The 14,466-nt window shown below is 43.0% G+C and overlaps 1 protein-coding gene across 1 annotated transcript in view; it reads right to left on the minus strand.

Annotated features, from left to right (window-relative positions):
- CCBE1 (collagen and calcium binding EGF domains 1) overlaps positions 1-14,466 on the minus strand; it is a 525,899-nt gene that overhangs the window by 66,051 nt on the left and 445,382 nt on the right. Inside the window, exon 5 of the mRNA XM_073620648.1 lies at positions 9,577-9,711. Coding sequence (XP_073476749.1) covers positions 9,577-9,711 — 135 coding nt within the window. The remainder of the gene's footprint in view (positions 1-9,576; positions 9,712-14,466) is intronic.

The raw sequence follows: 14,466 nt of genomic DNA on the forward strand, positions 1-14,466 counted from the left end.
AGTCATGCGATGCTGTGCCCAAAAAAAATTGATGTAGTTTTTTTCCCCACAAATAGAGCTTTCTTTTGATGGTATTTGGTCACCTCTGCTGTTTTTATCTTTTGCGCTATAAACAAAAAAAAGACCGTCATTTAAAAAAAAAAAACAATATTTTCTACTATCCCAAAAATTAAAAAAAACTAATTTCTTCATCAGTTTAGGCCAATATGTATTCTTCTACATATTTTTGGTAAAAATAATTACAAAAGCTCTTCTCCCAGGTTCAGGGCATACACCCCCCCCCCCCCCCCATTTATTTGCTAACAGGTTTCAGCCAATGATTCAAACAAACAAATATATTGCTAAAATACGACTAAAATTAAAACAACTGAGATGACTAAAATTCGACTAAAACTGAAATGGCATTTTAGTCAAAAGACTAAATATGACTAAAACTAAAACGGCATTTTAGTCAAAGGACTATGACTAAAACTAATTTGAAATTTGACGTCAAAATGAATACTGCACTACCACATAAGAGTATGTAAGGGGCATCTACTAAGCTGCTAAAAGAAAAAAAAGAAATAAGAAAAAGTCTTTTCTTATTTTTTTTCTTGATATTTATTGTTGGTAATATATTCAGGTAATATGTGCAATGGCATTACAGCCGATAGAGTTTACAGTTTTTTGGGTATTTTCAAGTTGTACTTCTGTTTGTCAAAAAGTAATATATTTCTTTGTTTATGAAATGTGGTTTTATTTATAAAGAAATTATATATCGCAACAGCTAATTTAGTGTCTGTAGTGCGTGTTCAAACCTTAATACCATAAATAATAACACGTTATTGGATTGTTACTCTAGGAGTATATATATTGAGTTTGGCAATTCTGAAGAAATGTTTAAAGAATGCATTACAATTTAATGAAACACATTAGATGTTAGTTGACTAAAATGTACTGGGGATTTTAGTCGACTAAAATAGGACTAAAACTAAAAGAATTTTGATGACTAAAATACGACTAAAACTAAAAAAAATTTTTTTTTTTCAAAAGACTACCTAGAATGGAATCGAAATTTAGTGTCAGAATTAACATGATAAAAATGTGCTAAAATGTGTTTTAAAAAACACGCCAAAATGTGCATTAACCTTTTTGCTTGTCAGGTCCGAAGGTGGGCTGTCAGGTAGGTCACGTGATTTTTAAAGTAGCCTTGCTTCTACCTATCCATTATAATGCATGTGCTTCCACTGTGGATGGTCTCAAAATTTAGAGTTAGGACTAGAGATACTGGGGTGCCCTGACAGAGCTCTGAAGCTTGCGCAGGTATTTGCAATTATGTGCAAACGAAACCCCTGTTTTTAATGCACACTCTTAGACAGGACAATTTGGTTGGTTAGCAAGCTGGTTAGTAAGTTGAGCCGAGAATTACTTTGGTTTTACTTTGCATGCGTTGCCCTTCCATGTACACCTTGCTGCAAAGGCCAGTTATAGGTGAGGCCAGTGGCCATTTCATACATCCCAACATTTTGAGATGTGAATGAGGGACACCTACTAGCAAATGCATGTAGGCATAGGACACACCCCTTGCCATGCCCCCATAACCACTTCAATACAGGGCACTTTTACCCCAGTGGTGGCTGGTGCTCAAAATTTTGGGGGGGGCACAGACAAACTGAAAAATACTGAACCCCCCCCATCAATTGCAACCTCACTGTGCCCATCAAACGCAGCCATTGTGTCCATCAAATGCAGCCATTGTGCCCATCAAATGCAGCCACTGTGACCATCATATGTAGCCACTTGTGCCCATCATACGCAGCCTCTTGTGCCCATCATACGCAGCCTCTTGTGCCCATCATACACAGCCACTTGTGCCAATCAAATGCAGCCACTTGTGCCCATCATATGTAGCCACTTGTGCCAATCAAATGCAGCCACTTGTGCCCATCAAATGCAGCCACTTGTGCCCAGTATATGCAGCCACTTGTGCCAATCAAATGCAGCCACTTGTGCCCATCTTTTGAAGCCACATGTGCCCGTCAAATGCAGCCACTTGTGCCCATCAAATGCAGCCACTTGTGCCCATCAAATGCAGCCACTTGTGCCCCATCAAATGCAGCCACCTGTGCCCATCTAATGAAGCCACCTGTGCCCATCAAATGTAGCCACCTGTGCCCCATCAAATGCAGTCACCTGTGCCCATCTAATGCAACTACTTGTCACTTTACTAACCCACCCCCCCAGCCCCCCCCCCCACGGCTCGTCCAGCGGCACTTACCGCTCCTCCCCTGGAGTGACGGGGCTCTCCTCCTCGGCAGCTCTTCTCCTCGGTGGCTCTCCTCCTCGGCTGGCTCTTCTCCTCGGCGACTCTTCTCCTCGGCGACTCTCTTCCTCTGCGGCTCTCTTCTCTTCCTCGGCAGCTCTCCTCCTCCTCGTGCCGTTGCTTCAGTGAGTGTGCCATTACCAGCGGCTCCCGTGCGCATGCGCGGGAGTGACGTAATCACAGCGCCGGAAGCCCGCGATACCCGGAATTAACTCCAGGAGTGATGTCGGCCGCCAGAGCGGTGTACGAGGAGGGCTGCGGGGGCTTCGATCTCAGGTAAGTAATTCAAAATGAGCTAGTATGCTATGCATGCTAGCTCATTATGCCTTTGTCTTGCAGGTTTTTTTTGTCCTAGGGTTTACAACCACTTTAACTGTGTTCCCTAGGTGTGTTCTAATTGTGGGGGGGATGGGACTGACTAGCGGAGGAGACCTATCGGTGTTCCTATATACTAGGAACACACGATCTGTCTCCTTTCCCCTGACAGGGCGTGGATCTGTGTGTTTACACACACAGATCCAAGTTCCTCCTCTGTCACGAGCGATCGCGTGTGCCTGGAGGACATCGCAGCCGCCGGGCACGCGCATTGGCTCCTTGGTGACAAATGCAGCAATTTAGATTTTGGATGAAACGTTTAGCACTGGGAATCACTTTTTGAAAGATAAAAAGTGTAATTTTATATACAACTATATAGATCAGACCAAAATGAGGGACAAATGAGGAGGAAAGAGGGACAGAGGGACATTGCTCCAAATCAGGGACAGTCCCTCGAAATCAGGGACAGTTGGGAGCTATGGCCATTTGTTTATAAGGGCCCAGTTGCCAGATTGGCCCATGTGCAGCTGCAAAATCTGCACAATAGGTATGTGCACCAAGGGCTTCTGGTAATACATCCCTGAGAACAGATCTGAGGCTTCCCCTTCCTCCAGCTGTCATACAGCGGCACAGTCCCTGCTGTGATCTTCTTTCTCTCTCTGCTGCTTACTTCCCATACTGGCAGCTAGCAGAGCTTTTACTAAGTGGTATTACATACATTTCAGATTGCCTCATATGTAAGCAATACTCAAACAGCATGTTATCTATAATTCAACACTTACAAAGCTTTTATGCTCAGTAAAAAGATTTTTTTTTGCAAAAATAAACACTTTTTCTTCATGCTAAGCTGCAAAGATCAGAAGCATGGCAAATGATAGCCTGTGCCAGCTACACTTTGTCCTCTAGGGGGCAGCGTATGATTGCAAAAAGCACCCTCCAAACAGAATAAATTCAGGAGCCCAGCATGCAAAGACAATCTAGAAATAATAGGATCAAGCAGTTAAAAAGCGGCTGTAGCGAATCAGAAATCAAGTTACTAGCGTCAGCTGCCACATTTCTATCTTAACAGTTTGTTTTTAAAGGGAACCTATAAAAAATTAGTCTATCGCCAAGTGTTTGCGGATACCTATCAACTTTCTTTGATGGGGTAAGAGGGACACCTATAAGTATAAAGCAAAGAAAAAGAACACACGCCTGTGATGTAGACATGTGCGCTTCTTTTCATTTCAATTTGTTGTTTTTGGACGATTTCATTTTCGAAGAGTCAGATTTATATAAATCTCCGAATGGACAAATGTCAAAAAATCTGAAAAAATGTATATCAAAATTAACAAATGTATTAGTTTCATTTGGATGACATCACATGATGGGATGGTAGTTCAGGCCCATGGGGAAATGAATTACATTTTTTAATTTGTTCGATAATTCGGATTTGGGTAACAAATGGATCCAAATTTTGTTCCATGCGTTAATTTGGATGCATATGATCCCAGTCGATATTGTCCAATCAGCTCATGCCATTTCTCTTGATGGCTTGGACTAGCATCCAAAAATATTGAATCCTTCCGACTCGAATCTGTCTGATTTGACAATACATTGAATATATAGCAATTTATATAAAAAATAAAAATGTTTTGAATCCACCTGGATCAATGAATATATGAACCAAATGCCCAAGATACGAAACTAATTCCAAAAGTGAATTGGATCAACATAACGAATGCGAGGAAACAACATTTTTCAGTGAACCTTGAACTAAAAAAAAAAAAAAAAAATGTGCATGATGTTCTAAGTTACATGGTTCATGAAGAATTAAAACGCAAAAAAAAAGCTAAATAGTACATTTCTTTTTTAGAGGTCTATTCATGAGACCAAAAAGAGGGACGAAAGAGGAGGAAAGGTGGACAAAGGGACATGGGTGTCCACAAGGGGGGGCAAGTGCCCCCCCTCCCCCGAAATCAGGGATCGGATAGGCACTTACTGTCAGGGCCAGACCTTGAAGACACTGCACCTACCCCCCCCCCATCCCCGAGACGAGGATCGCTGGATCCTGAAAAAAAACTCCCTCTCACCTGGGCGGTGGCAGAGGGAGGCTTAGGAACGCCTCCAGTTCAGCAACAAAGAGACCACCGCCACTGAACTGGAGGTCTTGTAAGAAGAGGGGGAGTGGGGGAGGAGTCTGGGGCCGAGTGAGACCAGGGGGAGGGCCCAATGCCGGCAGAAGGCCCAGGAGGAGCACGAGTGGCACTGGTGGTACTACCACAGATGAAGATATCTCTCTGCCATCTCTGTGGAAGGGCAAGCAAGCTGCTTTTAGCTTAATGGTGTCAGAATCTGGCTGTGAATATTATTGTACCAGTCCTGTCCTTGTGCCATCTCCACAGTCTCTGAGAGTCTCTTGAGCCATGTATGCAGTCTCTGACAGTCTATTGTGCCATGTATGCAGTCTCTGACAGTCGCCTGTGCCATGTATGCAGTCTCTTACAGTTTCTTGTGCCATGTATGCAGTCTCACTCTGACACTCTCTTGTGCCATTTATTCAGTCTCTGATCGTCTCTTGTGCCATGTCCACAGTCTCTTACAGTCTCTTGAGCCATGTATGCAGTCTCTGACCGTCTCTTGAGCCATGTATGCAGTCTCTGACCGTCTCTTGAGCCATGTATGCAGTCTCTGACAGTCTCTTGAGCCATGTATGCAGTCTCTGACAGTCTCTTGAGCCATGTATGCAGTCTCTGACAGTCTCTTGAGCCATGTATGCAGTCTCTGACAGTCTCTTGAGCCATGTATGCAGTCTCTGACAGTCTCTTGAGCCATGTATGCAGTCTCTGACCGTCTCCTGTACCAAGTCCGGAGTCTCTGACCGTCTCCTGTACCAAGTCCGGAGTCTCTGACCGTCTCCTGTACCATGTCCACATTTCCTGACCGTCTCCTGTACCATGTGCGGAGTCCCTAACCGTCTCCTGTACTATGTCCAGAGTCTCTGACCATCTCTTGTATTACGTCTGCAGTCTCTGACCATGATAATGTGATAATGACATTGTCGAAAAGGGACAGAGCATGGGTAACCTTAAAATGATGTTCCCCCCTGAAAAAAGTTCTGAGGATGACCATTGCAAAGGGATTTGGTTCCAAAAGATGGTCAATCCCGCTAAATCAGGCACAGTTGGAAGCTTTGCGCCTGGCCATCACACCTATATGAGCTTGTTGGGTGTCATATTAAAATTATGCACATTAAAATGAAGTTTTACCCCTTCTTTGTGCCTGTAACAGCCTCCACTCTACCGGGAAGGCTTTCAACATGGGTTTGGAGTGTGTTTGTGAGAATGTACTAAATCATTAGTGAGGTCAGTTTGTAAGCGGGTGCAGTAAGCTAGTCTGTCACTAGGTGGCTCTGTCACAAAATAGTATGGCAATAGGGAATTACACTATATTACCAAAAGTATTGGGACACCTGCCTTTACACACACATGAACTTTAATGGCATCCCAGTCTTAGTCCGTAGGGTTCAATATTGAGTTGGCCCACCCTTTGCAGCTATAACAGCTTCAACTCTTCTGTGAAGGCTGTCCACAAGGTTTAGGAGTGTGTCTATGGGAATGTGTGACCATTCTTCCAGAAGCGCATTTGTGAGGTCAGGCACTGATGTGGATGAGAAGGCCTGGCTCGCAGTCTCCACTCTAATTCATCCCAAAGGTGTTCTATAGATTCTAGATGAGTTGGATAGCATGTCCCTGCTTGGTGCCAAGGTTCCTCCCACCGGCCACTAAATCACTACAGGACACTACTTCTAAATCTCTACAACAGACCTAAAATTGAACTTAAGCTTTATTCATGTAGGGCTAAGCAAGAGGTTCACTTTAAAACCAGCCTCTGCAGCTCCTCTGGGCAGACTTCTGTGCACCTTTACAAGCTAATCCACATTCCTTCTCATGGAGGTAGGAATTGGGCACATGCTCATCCACATGTGCACTCAAATGCACGTGCACACACCAGTGCGTGCATCAGTGCGCGTGCACATGTGCACCAGCATGCTCACATGCACCCATGACAGATGGTGGCGCCAAATGGGCTATTTAAAATGAGCCAGTGCTCAGTTTTAGTGCTGCTGTGTCTTCAGCCTTCTGTGTGTTCTGAGAACCTCTAATCCTGAATCCTGACTCCAGTTGCTGACCCAGCTTGTCTTGACTACCCCCTGAACTCTGCTTGTACTGACCTCGGTTTGCCTTCTGACCTCCGCTTATGCTACTGCTCTACTGATCGGCTCCTTACCCGGCTTGTACCCTAACCGCGCCATTGCCTGCCTGCCTGACTCTGCTTTTCCTCCAGCTGTTGCCAGGATCTGCCTGCCATTTGGCTGTGTCTGCTTATGCCCTGCCTGCTACTAGTACAAGCCTGGCATGCCTGCTGTTGCCATTACTGGCCTGCCTCCATTTGCTGCTTACCAATTGCTACCCAGCCTGCCTGCTCCACTGAAGACCACTGGTGACTACCCTTGCCTGGCGTGGTCACCTGCTCTGCTAGCAAGACATACAGGCACTCATGCCACTCTGAACTCCTGTGCCTTCTGTTCACACTGTCAGAGGCCCCAAGTCAAAGAGGCCTTCCTCATCATATCAGGCTCTGCTACCAGGTTTGTGATAGCTTCCCTGTTGCTCTGTTTGCCTCCTGAAGGGAAGAAAGGAAACCCTGAGTGAGTTCCTAGTAGAAGGTAGTTGGAGCTTTTGCAGTGCTGAGGAGTCTCTCCCAAACCACTGTGAAGATGCTAGAGCCTGAGCAGCCAACAGCCCAGCACCAGCAATGGATAACAGATTGGCAGGGGAATAAAGGGAAGACAAGTATATGCAGGAGCAGGGGCAAAGTTCATTTTAAAGAGAATATAATATGAAGGAAAGAGGGAGACAAAAAGATTAGTGGATATCACACATAGTGCAGACGTCAAGAGTAAAAAAACGCACAGAGTGCGGGGGTCAGGAGGATGTAATGTACAAGGTGCTGGGGTCAGGAGTGTGTAACACAGACAGTGTAATGCAGAGGTCAGGATACAGAGTACAAGAAACAAGAGTAACTTGATATTGCTGTTGCGCAAGACAAGACCCTAGGTGGCTTGTATAATCTACTTAGAGCACAAAAACAGATTGGTCCATCTGTAGCAAACCAGTACAAGCAGAATCCTGTACAGTACAAGCAGAAGCATGTAATCCACAGGCCAGTATACTGAGTATAACCAAAAATGACCCCCCTCCTCCCATAATAACCCCCCCCCCAGCCAACAGATTTCCCCCAACAGCCTTACATTTTCTCAGTGCAGATCTCCTCTCACAGCCCTGAATCCTCCCTACCCAGCCCCCCTCAGTACAGACCCCCCTCCCAGGTCACCCCCTTCTCAGTTCACCCACCCTTACTAGCTTACCCCCCTCAAAGTCTAGACTCACTCTCCCAATTCACCTACCCCCACCCAACATAACTTCCTCTCCATGTACAGCCCCCCCAGTACAGACCACTCACCCGTCAGCACAGAACCACCTCCCCCGCCCCCATCCCCCCATTCAGTACACATCTGCCCCTTCCATGGGGTAGCAATTTAGAATAAGGGGGAAAGCCATTGACACTACCGCACCACCCAAAGTCAAAAGATTGTCAGCTTCAGGACAAGAAATGGCCAGCACTATTAATGCCCGAGGCAACACATCTTCCCTATTGAAAGGGCCAGCAACATTTGTCTGCTTTGTTACCCCTCCCCTATTATTCCTGCTGCTGAATGACAGGTGCTCTCTAAAGTCATAATATGTTATGATCCTTCTTCATTGTGGCATGACTATACTTTTGGTTATCCCTCTATTTCCAGCCTCTGCTACACATGTTTCCTATTGTCCGAAGTTGTAAGAACCAGAATGCTCCCCTGTTGTGCAGGTTGCATAGTATGGCTACATTCCTATCATACATCTTATATACACAGCTATTATGTTGCTTATTACTAACACTTCATTTACAAAATATGCCTGAGCTATTTAATAAATTACTTTTATGAACCCAAAAGAATTATTTCTACACATCCCAATTCTGGACAAACAAGCGTGAATTTGTGGATTTTGTTTTTAAGTGTAAAGCCGGCCTTACACGATAAAATCTCATTGGACAAAGACAGCACAATCTCCTCTAAATTAGTAACAAATATGCAGTGTGAAGGCCAATCTAAAATCCAGGCTATCCGAGCTGCAAGGCCTTCACATTACATAGCTGTTGGCTTATCTATCACAATCTATGACGAGGCTTTGAGGTCATTTTAATAACACAATTATAGTTGACTAGGGGAACTCAAAATTAAAAACAGCCATTTGTAAATTCAAGTTAAAGTGTCATTCCACCCAAAGGTGATATTTAAGTTATATCTCTGGTAAGCTGGGTCAGCCCCACACTATGACTGGGGCTGGGTAGGTAAGGGGTATGTTCCTCCAGTAAGGGTTGTACACTATGGATATGTACTCAATGGACACCTGACCATCACATCTACCATTATATGGCCAACTGACACACTGCAAAATCTTGTACAAAGCCTTCAAAAAAGAGTGGAGGCTTTTATACCCCCAAAAAAGGGGAAGGGGTCGGGGGGCATCTCCATATTATTACCCATATTTATGGAATGGTCTGCCCAATAGGCCCATATAGGTGTAATGGTCAGGTGCTCACAAGCTTTTGCCATATCATGTATGTTCTGAATAGCAGGTTTTATTACAGCCTATACATAGTTTTGTAGAAAAATGTCTCAACAAAGGTGGTGGTGACCTGACTTACGTTGGCCACCTGCAAGTGGTAAATATGACATATTCTTATAAATATTTGAAAGTTATGTGCTTAATTATTGGTTTTGAATAACAATAAAGAAAATATCTTTAACAGCATTATACTTCTCCTTTAAGTTTAGACTAGCTAGACCAGAAAGCAATTAACATTACACTTACCTAGGCAATATGGCTTCTCTCTGTTCTTGTGTCTCTCACGGTCATACTGGTAACCAGGATAACAAGTGCACAGAACTCGACCAAAATTATCTGTACACTGCTGTTCACATGGTGCTTCCGAGCACACGTCATAATCTATAAAGACACGAATCATTGAGGAATTAACAAAAAACATATTGCTCTCGTTTCTAGCAACTATCCACTACTATGTATGATGATTCAAAATGGCTGTCATGCAAGGCAAAACAACAGGCCCACTTTATGGCCCCCTCCATAGCAGCACATCATCACATTTCCATCTCCCTTTTTGGGAGCAGGAGAAGATGCACTGTGTGTTCTTCAAGTTGTCCAGAGCCATGGACTCTCCCCATGTGACAGCGCTGGTCTTGTGCTGTCACATATATTGAGTCACATCTGCCTCCGTACCTGGAATTACTGGGTTCTTTACTCTAAAAATAAAGCAGAGGGGTAGCAATCCTTCTAAATAAAGATTTTTATACTATTCGTGTAAACTTTTTTTTTGTTTTTTCATTTTCATTCATTTTCATTTCATTTTTTTGTTTTTGTTTTTTATTTTGTGATAGTATTGAAAAAAAAACACCCACTGACAAAATTTATTAAAATGCCCTAAATTGCAAATAACTTTATAATGCTTTGTAACTGAAATTCTGATTTGGGCATTTAGCACAAATGGGACAAAAAAAATGTATAAATTATATATCTATAGCAGCATTTGTTTTAAAAGTATCATTAGTCAAACTAGAAAGAATCTTATATTTTTTTTCTATTTTTTTGCTTCCACCTTTTCACTTTAAAATATATAGAAATAAAATAACTTGAAAATATCACAAAAAGTAAGCTTTGCTTGTCCACTCTTACATTAAAAAAATATATAAATGTTTATACAGTATGCCTCACATCTGTATCATAAGTAATACAATTATTTATAGATTAAATACTGTAAGTACATAGCTGAATCGTGAAAATGACTCTGGAACTAAAATCAGTTGCTTTTAAGTTCAAAAGTTCAAAAGAAAATATCTATTATTGTAGTGAATATTTATTTTAAGTTATCATCAGTGTATTATTAGTGTCACTATTTAAAAACATTAAAAGCAACTTTATGACTAGATAAAAAAAAAAACTTGAAAAACGTGCACCCAGCAAAACAAATAATTAAGGCTCATTTGTCCTGCTGCCCATGCTACCAGTCTTTCTTGAAAGGCTGAGCTGGATGAAGTATCTTCCAACAGTTTGGTGATTGTTGAATGCTTGCCTCCCCCCCCTCTATCCTTCAATCTGGAAGTTCTACATTTTTTTACAAGACACAGTTGCGATGTATAGGGATGAGGTCTGGCTTGCTGCTCTCATGGGTTAACAGTGATTCTGTAGGATGCATGAAGTTCACATTTCGCAATGTTTGCAGGTTCGCCTTCAGAAATAAGGAACAACCTAGAATTGGGCAACAACGTCTTTGCTTCTGGTCAGTTGAGCCACAAAATTAATAATTTGAAGGGATGGATAGCCCAGTCCTCTTTCTATAAAATGTTTATGTTTGATGTCTGTTAACGTGATTCTAAAGCCCTAAGGTTTTTACCTTTCATGCATTAAGGTAAAAAACTTTCTTTTGCACAGAATCCCCCAGTCCCCCCTATACCTACCTGAGCCTGATTTCTATCCAGCGATTTGCACAAGAGCAGCAGCTCTCCCGGCTCTATTCACCTTTGATGGGCAGATTGATAGCAGCAGGAACCATTGGCTCCCACTCCTGTCAATCAAATCCTATGACGAGGGAGCAGGGTGCGACTTTCCATTGGGGCACTCAGTGGGTAGGGGGGGCTAAGAGCACTGACGTGGGACCCCAGAAGATGAGGATCGGGGCTGCTCTATGCAAATCCATTGTATAGAGCAGGTAAATATGACATGTTTGATTTTTTTTACCTAAAATAAATATTTTTTTTTATATCACTTTAAAATTGTTAGGGAGAGCTGCCAATTCTGTTTAGGGACATAATTATTTTATAATTTTTGCATTAGTCCAGGGAAGCTCCCAGCTTCCCATGCATTTTGTTTGACAATAGCTTGCTTATTAGCCCTACAAGTGGCAGAACAGAATAACAAGATTCACCTCATATATACTTCAATAGGTTTGCCACAAAGTTTGTGAATTTCAAGCTTTTCAAGTTTTGCGAAACTGTTTGTGAACTGAAGCCAAGTAGATGTGTCCAATTCTAGTGATGTGGTTGCTGGCTGGTCGGCAGATGAAACCACAAAGCACATCAGGTACCAGGGATCCAACGCATGTATAAGTACCAGATGCTATGGATTCTTCAACAAGCTTAACTCTTCAAGAGAGCAAAAATCAGCAGTGTGGATGGCAGGACAGGTGATTTTTAATTCTTTTTTTTATTTTTTTCGCAGGTGCACTTTTAAAAAAATCTAGCAATCATGTCACCTTAAGAAATCTTCACCAGCACATTTTTCCAATGTAGCACCCTCCTAGGTAGGTGCTAGAGAGTGTATATAGTGTTGGGCTTTTCTGCTTAAAGTGATTGTAAAGGCTTGTTTTTTTTTTGTTTGTTTTTTTTAAATACTAATCATGTTATACTTACCTCCTCTGTGCAGTTGGTTTTGTGGATCCTCTTCTTCTCAGGTCCCTCTTTGCTGCTCCTAGGCCCTCCCTCCTTTGATTGCCCCCTCAGCCAGCAGCTTGCTACAGGGGGCACCCAAGCCGAGTCAGAGCTCCATGTGTCAGAGCTCCCCGACCTGGTCCTGCCCACTCTCTCCCCTGACTGGCTGACAGACTTTGATCGACAGTGCCAATGGCACTGCTGCTCTGTCTCAGCCAATCAGGAGGAGTGTCCTGGATGGCTGAGGGGATCGTGGACATAGCTGGAGAGAGATGGGGCTCAGGTAGGTAATTGGGGGGGGGGGGTGCTGGGGGGGGCTGCTACACACAGAAGGTTTTTTTATCTTAATGCATAAAATGCATTAAGATAAAAAACCTTCTGCCTTTACAACTCCTTTAATAGAGAAGTAGACAGGCACATTTAGCTGTCTGCTTAACAGAGAGCAGTGATTGATTAGTGAGGTCTGCTCAGTGTGCTCTGGCGCGGCTCATGCTGTCTTGATGTTTCACACTGATCCAATAGCAGGCATATTGGACAGTGGGAGGAAACCTAGCAGGTCATGGATGCAGATACAGCCCTGGCCAATTAAAAGGGGATGTGCCCAAGGAATGCTGGGTGCCTGTATTTACGTAAGTCTGAGGAGCACATGGGCTCAGGGTTCCAGTCCAGCCCACCTCTAGAAAGAGAGGTTTAGCATAGGCTGCCATGTGGCCTCTGGTGCCAGACCTGAGGGCCTGAAAGCTACAACCCTGGGCTCCTATGCAAGATGACGAAGGGAGAAAGTCTATGGATCTAGTCTTATGTCACTGGTCTAGAGTGTCGCTTGGAAGTTGGAAGGAGGCTACCAGCTGTCCCTGGACATTTTGTGAGTACAGACCCTGAAGGGATCCTTGAGACTGAGTGTGTGTTGCTGAAATCCCCCCTCTGGTCCTAGAAGTCAGCATACTGGGTGTGGGAGCTAAAGGAGACACTAGCTAGTGCCTTGAAGACTTAAGTCCACTGACAAAGTCCACCGAGTCCTTTCTGCTACAGAGGAACTTGTTCTTCCATACAGACGCTGTATGGTTCAGCAGATAATCTGCTCCACAATTCTACAGAGAGAGAGTTGTCCTTGCTTGTGCATAGGTACAGGTGCAGAAACTCCAGCAGTTCCTGCGTGAGCAGTGCTACACCATGAAAAAATTAAGTATCTTTATTCAAAAATTTTAAGAGTCATAGAGTCGTCACCTGGAATCTATTTAGCTGATTTATCTTAAAGGTTCAATTAGACTTAAATTATTTAATTTTACTTCTTATTCTATTTAGAGTTTATGTTTACTTTTTTAAAGTTTACTTTATTTGTGAATAGTAATTTTACACGGAGGCACATTTGTACATTAGATTCAATAATCCTTCAACACTCCACCCAAGAAATCATTTTAAATTTCGAGAAAACCACAAAAAAGACTAAATCACAAAATGACGGCAAAAACTTTAAAATGGCATTCATTTATTTAAAGCTTCCCATCTGGTGTATAATTACCTTACCCAGCAACCAGTTTTCCATTTCAGACCTAATACTTGCATTGACATACCCGTACACAGAAAATGCACATATGTTTCTTCTTGTGGCTTGTAGGTTTTTCTTTTTTTATTTTCCATACAAGCCACCTACTGGGACCCAGCATCGATAGCCCTGTGAACTAAACAAAAATCTGGGCTGGGTTATAAAAAGTCGGTTTCTACTCCCTGGAAAAATATTTTTGGAATTAAAAAGGGAATTTTTGGATAATCAAATAAGTTTTTAATTTATTTTCTCAGCTTTGCAAAGACGAGAAACCTAGTCCGGGGCAAAAGCGCGTAGCAGGGCCCAGTCCGTAAGTGTATAGTGAGACAGCTGTCAACACGAAGAAAAAAGGGAAAGACAGAAAATCCGATGCTCAGCAAGACGGTTTTCATGCCAAGTGCACCGCTTTTAACAGTTATGTTTCATATGATCTACCGCTTGACACTTCAGGGAGTTCAATGTAAGCTGGCAATGAAGTTTAATATGTTAGTTATGACTCAACGAGGGTATAGATGCCAAAGAAAGTTTTAACGCCTTAAACGCGCCGCTTTATCCACAGAGGCTCGGGAGAGAGCTTAGTGCATGAAGAGCTTTGGTTCAGGATCAGCAGAACTGAGCCTGCCAGCTGGACATTATGCTTGAGGGCACTGGAGGGGTTAATCTAAAAAATCCGCAGCCGAGAGTGATGTAGGTTGGATAAAGTGTATTTAAACC

This window comes from Aquarana catesbeiana, linkage group LG01 (genome assembly GCF_042186555.1).
Source record: "Aquarana catesbeiana isolate 2022-GZ linkage group LG01, ASM4218655v1, whole genome shotgun sequence".
Classification (NCBI taxonomy): domain Eukaryota; kingdom Metazoa; phylum Chordata; class Amphibia; order Anura; family Ranidae; genus Aquarana; species Aquarana catesbeiana.